The 9061-nt window shown below is 49.0% G+C and overlaps 1 protein-coding gene across 1 annotated transcript; it reads left to right on the forward strand.

Moving 5' to 3' along the window:
- The first annotated feature begins 3060 nt into the window (after positions 1–3060).
- Positions 3061–8495, forward strand: GPR174 (G protein-coupled receptor 174). The gene is made up of 2 exons (XM_072123571.1): positions 3061–3184; positions 7311–8495. The coding sequence occupies exon 2, from the start codon at positions 7465–7467 to the stop codon at positions 8452–8454; it is 990 nt and encodes a 329-aa protein (XP_071979672.1). The 5' UTR covers positions 3061–3184; positions 7311–7464; the 3' UTR covers positions 8455–8495.
- Positions 8496–9061: the final 566 nt, after the last annotated feature.

The following is a 9061-nucleotide window of genomic DNA, read 5'->3' on the forward strand; positions in this document are numbered from 1 at the left end:
CCTATGTACAATAGTATAACTACTATAATACTGCTCCCTATGTAGAGGAATATAACTACTATAATACTGTCCCCTATGTACAAGAATATAACTACTATAATACTGCCCCTATGTAAAAGAATATAACTGCTATAATACTGCCCCCTATGTACAGGAATATAACTACTATAATACTGCCCCCTATGTACAGGAATATAACTACTATAATACTGCCCCCTATGTACAAGAATATAACTACTATAATACTGCCCCCTATGTACAAGAATATAACTACTATAAAACTGCCCCCTATGTACAAGAATATAACTACTATAATACTGCCCCCTATGTACAAGAATATAACTACTATAATACTGCCCCTATGTAAAAGAATATAACTACTATAATTCTGCCCCCTATGTACAGGAATGTAACTACTATAATACTGCCCCCTATGTACAGGAATGTAACTACTATAATACTGCCCCCTATGTACAGGAATATAACTACTATAATACTGCCCCCTATGTACAAGAATATAACTGCTATAATACTGCCCCCTATGTACAAGAATATAACTGCTATAATACTGCCCCCTATGTACAAGAATATAACTACTATAATACCGCCCCTACGTACAGGAATATAACTACTATAATCCTGCCCCCTATGTACAAGAATATAACTACTATAATACTGCCCCCTATGTACAGGAATATAACTACTATAATACTGCCCCCTATGTACAAGAATAACTGCTATAATACTGCCCCCTATGTACACGGAATATAACTACTATAATACTGCCCCCTATGTACAAGAATATATAATACTGCCCCCTATGTACATGAATATAACTACTATAATACTGCCCCCTATGTACAAGAATATAACTACTATAATACTGCCCCCTATGTACAAGAATATAACTACTATAATACTGCCTCCTATGTACAAGAATATAACTACTATAATACTGCCCCCTATGTACAAGAATATAACTACTATAATACTGCCCCCTATGTACAGGAATATAACTACTATAATACTGCCCCCTACGTACAGGAATATAACTACTATAATACTGCCCCCTACGTACAGGAATATAACTACTATAATACTGCCCCCTACGTACAGGAATATAACTACTATAATACTTCCCTCTATGTACAAGGATATAACTACTATAATACTGCCCCCTATGTACAAGAATATAACTACTATAATACTGCCGCCTATGTACAAGAATATAACTACTATAATACTGCCCCCTATGTACAAGAATATAACTACTATAATACTGCCCCTATGTACAAGAATATAACTACTATAATACTGCCCCCTATGTACAGGAATATAACTACTATAATACTGCCCCTATGTACAAGAATATAACTACTATAATACTGCCCCCTATGTACAGGAATATAACTACTATAATACTGCCCCCTATGTACAGGAATATAACTACTATAATACTGCCCCCTATGTACAAGAATATAACTACTATAATACTGCCCCCTATGTACAAGAATATAACTACTATAATACTGCCCACTATGTACAGGAATATAACTACTATAATACTGCCCCCTATGTACAGGAATATAACTACTATAATACTGCCCCCTATGTACAGGAATATAACTACTATAATACTGCCCCCTATGTACAAGAATATAACTACTATAATACTGCCGCCTATGTACAAGAATATAACTACTATAATACTGCCCCCTATGTACAAGAATATAACTACTATAATACTGCCCCTATGTACAAGAATATAACTACTATAATACTGCCCCCTATGTACAGGAATATAACTACTATAATACTGCCCCTATGTACAAGAATATAACTACTATAATACTGCCCCCTATGTACAGGAATATAACTACTATAATACTGCCCCCTATGTACAGGAATATAACTACTATAATACTGCCCCCTATGTACAAGAATATAACTACTATAATACTGCCCCCTATGTACAAGAATATAACTACTATAATACTGCCCCTATGTACAAGAATATAACTACTATAATACTGCCCCTATGGACAAGAATATAACTACTATAATACTGCCCCCTATGTACAGGAATATAACTACTATAATACTGCCCCCTATGTACAGGAATATAACTACTATAATACTGCCCCCTATGTACAAGAATATAACTACTATAATACTGCCTCCTATGTACAAGAATATAACTACTATAATACTGCCTCCTATGTACAAGAATATAACTACTATAATACTGCCTCCTATGTACAAGAATATAACTACTATAATACTGCCCCCTATGTACAAGAATATAACTACTATAATACTGCCCCCTATGTACAAGAATATAACTACTATAATACTGCCCCCTATGTACAGGAATATAACTACTATAATACTGCCCCCTATGTACAGGAATATAACTACTATAATACTGCCCCCTATGTACAGGAATATAACTACTATAATACTGCCCCCTATGTACAAGAATATAACTACTATAATACTGCCCCCTATGTACAAGAGTATAACTACTATAATACTGCCCCCTATGTACAAGAATATAACTACTATAATACTGCCCCCTATGTACAAGAATATAACTGCTATAATACTGCCCCTATGTACAAGAATATAACTACTATAATACTGCCCCCTATGTACAAGAATATAACTGCTATAATACTGCCCCTATGTACAAGAATATAACTACTATAATACTGTCCTGTATGTTATTGTAGAGGAGGGGGTGTGAGTTGTATGTGTGTTTTCTCTTCCTCATATAGCGGGATTTTGTTGGGGGGGGGGGGGGGTATTGTGGTTTCCTCTTTACAGTAACTACTCTGCTCATCAGCTCCTCTGCCTTTGGTCTACTCAATGTATTATCAGTCTGCTGGGAGTTATAGTCCTGCAGTGCCCCTACTTCTAGTGATGTTGTGGCAGCAGGTGCAGTGAGGAGTGTCTCACCCTGTTTTTGGGGTGCGCCCCCCCCCCTCTTCAACCCCTCCCCCCTCCTCCTCAGTCGCTGTGTGAACCTGATGTGAATGGAAATACCGCCAGAGGGGAAGTCCAGATGTGGCGCTGAGACAGGAGCGCGTGTTACCAGCAGCTCATCATCACCCAGGACACAACCACATCCAGAACCAGAATCGGGGTCTGGGACCCCCAGAAACGGATTCCTGGAGCCTATAATGTAGGAATATATCCTGGCACTGGTCGGAGGTTGGGCTGGGGTCAAATGTCAAAGGGGTGGACATGTGTGTTGGATTGGGTGGCTTTATGCTGGGTGGGATTATACTCCACTTCTATGTGAGGGGCTAAAGCGCTATATCTAGGGGGCAAGGGGGGGGGGCGCAGAAATGTAGGAGAGTTGGGGGCAGAGGTGTAGGTGACTCTGACCCCCTATTCCCTCGCTCCTCTGCCAGATTCACTACTCGCCCCTCCCCCCCACTCTGCTCGTCCCCTTGGTCTAATGTTCCCCATCTTCTCACTCCTCTGTCCCCTCGCTCCTCTGCCCCCTGGCTCCTCTGCTCCCCGTCCCCTCGCTCCTCTGCCCCCCGACCCCTCGCTCCTCTGCCCCCCGACCCCTCACTCCTCTGCCCCCCGTCCCCTCGCTCCTCTGCCTCCTGGCTCCTCTGCTCCCCGTCCCCTCGCTCCTCTGCCCCCCGACCCCTCGCTCCTCTGCCCCCCGACCCCTCACTCCTCTGCCCCCCGTCCCCTCGCTCCTCTGCCCCCTGTCCCCCGTCCCCTCGTTCCTCTGCCCCCTGGCTCCTCTGCCCCCTGTCCCCCGTCCCCTCGTTCCTCTGCCCTCTGTCCCCTCGCTCCTCTGCCCCCTGTCCCCTCGCTCCTCTGCCCCCTGTCCCCCGTCCCCTCGTTCCTCTGCCCCCGTCCCCTCGCTCCTCTGCTCCCCGTCCCCTCGCTCCTCTGCTCCCCGTCCCCTCGCTCCTCTGCTCCCCGTCCCCTCGCTCCTCTGCTCCCCGTCCCCTCGCTCCTCTGCTCCCCGACCCCTCGCTCCGCTGCTCCCCGACCCCTCGCTCCGCTGCTCCCCGTCCCCTCGCTCCTCTGCTCCCCGTCCCCTCGCTCCTCTGCTCCGCGTCCCCTCGCTCCTCTGCTTCCCGTCCCCTCGCTCCTCTTCTCCCTGTCCCCTCGCTCCTCTGCTCCCTGACCCCTCGCTCCGCTGCTCCCCTCGCTCCTCTGCTCCCCGTCCCCTCGCTCCTCTGCTCCCCGTCCCCTCGCTCCTCTGCTCCCCGTCCCCTCGCTCCTCTGCTCCCTGTCCCCTCGCTCCTCTGCTCCCTGACCCCTCGCTCCGCTGCTCCCCTCGCTCCTCTGCTCCCCGTCCCCTCGCTCCTCTGCTCCCCGTCCCCTCGCTCCTCTGCTCCCCGTCCCCTCGCTCCTCTGCTCCCCGTCCCTTCGCTCCTCTGCTCCCCGTCCCCTCGCTCCTCTGCTCCGCGTCCCCTCGCTCCTCTGCTCCCCGTCCCTTCGCTCCTCTGCTCCGCGTCCCCTCGCTCCTCTGCTCCGCATCCCCCCGCTCCTCTGCTTCCCAGGCCTTGCTTATTAGTGGAGTCATGTGATGGGGCGTAGTAAGTTATGCAATGCACTGATCACTAGATGTTATCTGCAGCCACAGATGGTGGAGAGGACCAGATTCTCATCAGGCGGCAGGTGTAGGGGGGGGGGCAGAGGTGCGGGAGAGGGAGGGAAGCAGAGGTGTAGGAGAGGGGGAGGGGGAAGAGGTGTAGGAGAGGGAGGGAAGCAGAGGTGCAGGAGAGGGGGAGGGGGCAGAGGTGTAGGAGAGGGGGGGAGGGGGCAGAGGTGTAGGGGGGGGCAGAGGTGTAGGGGAGGGGGGGGCAGAGGTGTAGGGGAGGGGTGAGGGAAGCAGAGGTGTAGGAGAGGGGGGAGGGGGCAGAGGTGCAGGAGAGGGGTCAGGGGGCAGAGGTGCAGGAGAGGGGGGAGGGGGCAGAGCTGCAGGAGAGGGGGGAGGGGGCAGAGGTGCAGGAGAGGGGGGAGGGGGCAGAGGTGCAGGAGAGGGGGGGTAGAGGTGCAGGAGAGGGGGGGCGCAGAGATGTAGGAGAGGAGAGGGGGGGGGGCAGAGGTGAAGGTTCAGCTGGTTGGAGACCACTGGATGTCATGTGAGAATGGCCATAAAATTTCCTCAATCTTCGCGTTAAATATAGAAATTGCTTAGAAGTAAAAGAGGAAGCATTGCTGGGGGCTGTGGAGGGGGAGGGGGGTAGCGTCCACAGCCATTAACTCTTTAAATCCTTTAAATCGCTATATATTGTACTTCCTAATGTCTCCATTAATCAATGCTGCAATCCACGCAACTGGAGGAGGAAGTGCAAAAAAAATGCGGGCGCCTACGGTTTTCACTGGGCGCTCACAATCGGACAAGACCTGCAGCGTGGGGCGGCCATAACTGATGATGGCTCCTTACTTGTGGCTTATGGGTCCCTGGTGTCCTGTGTGGCCGGTGGCAAATCCTTGTCTAGTGCAGGGCTGTCAGACTCGGGCCCTGGTGTAATTATATTTGGCCCCAATGTCTACTGGTGCTGCCCAGCGCTACACAGCGAATGTGGGAGCAACTATCCTCATCGAGGAAGAGCAAATTACTGACTGTAGTGACCTTACTGAAGAACATCTTCACATAATCAGACAAATATCTCCAGGGAGAATACCTAACAATGACTGCAAAGAGCACAGAGCACAGCAGTGTGAGGACACACCCCCTGTGCACTTGGGAGAAGCTACAATCCATATTCCACAGTCCTGCCGTGGAATATACAAAGGTCTGATTACACAGCCCTCCAGGGACAATACCTAACACTGGCTGCACAGTGCACAGCAGTGTGAGGTCTGATTACACAGCTCTAAAGGGACAATACCTAACACTAGAGATAAGCAAATCACATTTCACAAAGTTTTGTCCAAACTTCCTAAAAAAATTTCCAAATGACGGCGACATGAGGTTAAATGTGAAAGTAAAAATCCCTTCCCCGCCATTGGCTCGCTGCTTGTAGGGACAGATGTGTCAGCGCAGCGTATACAGGGGGAGGAGTCAGGGGGAGGGACAGGGTCATGGGGCATATTATAGGGTGACAGCCATCGTCTGGGGGGTCTATGCACCACGTTCATTCCTGTTGCTGCCAAAAATCTTTTAGGGGTCAATAGTTAATACTCTAAGTTTAGAGATGAATGAATCGGAGTTGACAAATTGGATTTCGATCCGAAGTTCATGAAAATGCAGCTGAAAGTAAAATAATTAAACTGAACCCGTTAGCAGAACATGATGTTCAGATGGGTTTTTTGGCCAGTGTTTAATTCATGCTTAAGGGGGCTCATTTACAAAGGGTCCTGAGCGGGGGGAAGCGACACATGCAGGATATCGGGCGAACGATCTTAGTGAATCGCGATAGAGTTCATCCTCGTCGGACATTCCGGATCGGGGATCGCGCAGGGACCGGGTAAGTAAATGTGCCCCAATATTTTAAACTTGTCTGTTTTGGGGTCACTAACTCCTTTTTATGAGTTGAAATACTTTTCTGGCCGGAGTATTATTGGCTACTGGGGACTGTGTGATTATTTGCTGCTGGGGGCATTATGACTATTGGCTAATCGGGACTCCATGTCTATTTGCTAATGGTGGCATGGTGGCTATTGGTGGTAACTTGACTATTGGCTACTGGGGTTTTGTGACTATTGGTGACTGTGGGTATTTGTGGCTATTGGGTGTGTTGTGCCTATTATCTACCTGTGGCGTTGGGATTATTTGCTACTGGTGGTGCGATGACTATTTGCTATGGGGTGTTTTGTGACTATTGGCTAATATGGACTCTACTGAGGGTACTGTGACTATTGCCTACTGGGGGGTACCATGATTGTTAGCTACTGGGGGCAGCATGACTAGTGGCTAATCAAGGCTCTGTAACTATTAACTACTGAAGGCATTGTGACTATTGGCTGCTGGGGGCTGTGCAACTATTGGCTACTATCAGCTGCATGACTATTGGTTACTGGGGGCAGTGTGACTATTGGCTAGAGGGGCAGCATGACTATTGGCTACTGTCGGTCACTGGGGCCAATGTGACTGTTTCAGTACCAGAAAGGACTAGCTGCTCATGTTGCAGCAATGCACAATCTTGGAAACGCACAAACACTCTCCCAGTGCTATAAAATATTGTTTTTAACACTTCATTTAATACAAAATGAATATGGATTACATCTAATTTTTGGGAAATGATGTCAGTGCCGTATTCTGCTCTCTCCATTCCAGATTAGGATTGTGTGACCTCTTCTGATCTCCGTGTGTTTCTCTTTTCCAGATCTATGTTTGTGGTTTCCATGACAATATAAATGGCGGAGCGGCACATGTGGGCGGATAAACGGACAGAACTAGAAATATTATAAATATAAAGCTGGAAGCCATGGCGATAGCAGAGAGCCGGAGCTGAGGAGCCTCCGACGTTCCCAGGGAAGATGCAGACTGGCGCCAATGTAACAGGCGAGTGTGATGTAGACGAGCGCTTCCTGGATTACCTGTACGCCATCACCTATGCCGTTATCCTGGTCCCGGGACTGATCGGGAACGTCCTGGCGCTGTGGGTCTTCTACATGTACATGAAGGAGACCAAGCGCTCGGTCATCTTCATGATTAACCTGGCGGTGGCGGACCTGCTGCAGGTGCTGTCGCTGCCGCTGCGGATCTTCTACTACCTGCACAAGTCGTGGCCCTTTGGACGCTTCCTGTGCATGTTCTGCTTCTACCTGAAGTACGTCAACATGTACGCCAGCATCTTCTTCCTGGTCTGCATCAGTGTCCGCCGCTTCCGCTACCTCCTCTATCCCTTCAAGTCCACCGATAGGAAGCGTCTATGCGACATCTACGCCAGTGTCGCCGGATGGATCGTCATCTGCCTCAGTTGTCTCCCCTTTCCACTGCTGAGGATCGGGAACCAGACAAGCGGAGGAGGCGCCAATGAGCTTCAGTGCTTTGCGGACCTCCCCCTGGTGGACATTGGGTTGGCAGCCTCCATTGTGACGGTGACGGTGGCCGAGCTGTTTGGCTTTATCAGTCCGCTGGCCATTGTCCTGTTCTGTACCTGGAGGACGGTGACTTCGCTGCGGGAGCCACACGCCGCCTCTCACGACCTTGGTGAGAAGAGGAAGGCGCTGAAGATGATCTTGACCTGTGCCGGTGTCTTCCTCGTCTGCTTCGCTCCTTATCACTTCAGCTTCCCGCTAGATTTTTTGGCCAAGGCCAATAAGATTGCATCGTGCTCACAGCGGAGGGTCATCCTCACCCTGCACCCAGTGGCGCTGTGCCTGGCCAGTCTGAACTGCTGCCTAGACCCCATCATCTACTACTTCACCACCGACGAGTTCAAGAGACGACTCTCCCGGCAGGACCTGGTGGACGCCACCGAACTGCACATCTTCTACAATAAAGACTTTACGGATCAGAGCTGACAACATGGAGAAGTATCAGTGGGTCATATGGTGTTAGACGTCGCCCTCTAACCACTCTGAAGTATTCTGCAGATCTCTGCTTACTGTCAGTGAACTGGAATATTCCAGACCATTGGCCTTGACCCACTGTAACAAGTCCATCAGCTGCCGCCAGGACAAGCTATGGATCTTTTCTCTTCATAATTACGGGTCAACATTGCACTGGCCGATCCGTGTAACCCCCGGAGGCACCAAATGCTGAGATGTGTCTGAGACAGAGACCAAGGAGATACATGGTCATCATGGAAATGGCAGCCAGGAGGCCGTCAGGTCCAGTGACACTGCTTTTACTATGGAAAATAAACTTCTGTGACTCCTCCCCCGCGGAGCCGCAACATTCCTGCTTCTACTCTTGTGACTCCTCCCCTGCAGAGTTACTAATGTCCTGAAGGGAATAAGAGGAAATATGGGTGTATGGGAAGTGTATAGAGATATATAGAGAGATGTATGGGGATATATAGGGTCTATATCCTGGGTTCTGGGTTGACACCTTCAGTATTTGCTGTCATGCTGCTGCAGGGTTGTCAGAGAAGTAGGAGTCACCATTTGTATTTTCCCGATGGGAAAG

This window comes from Engystomops pustulosus, chromosome 9 (genome assembly GCF_040894005.1).
Source record: "Engystomops pustulosus chromosome 9, aEngPut4.maternal, whole genome shotgun sequence".
Lineage (NCBI taxonomy): Eukaryota > Metazoa > Chordata > Amphibia > Anura > Leptodactylidae > Engystomops > Engystomops pustulosus.

Bases quoted from the DNA above. Each gene is read 5' to 3' on its own strand.
- GPR174 (XM_072123571.1), top strand. From the start codon at position 7,465: ATGCAGACTGGCGCCAATGTAACAGGCGAGTGTGATGTAGACGAGCGC.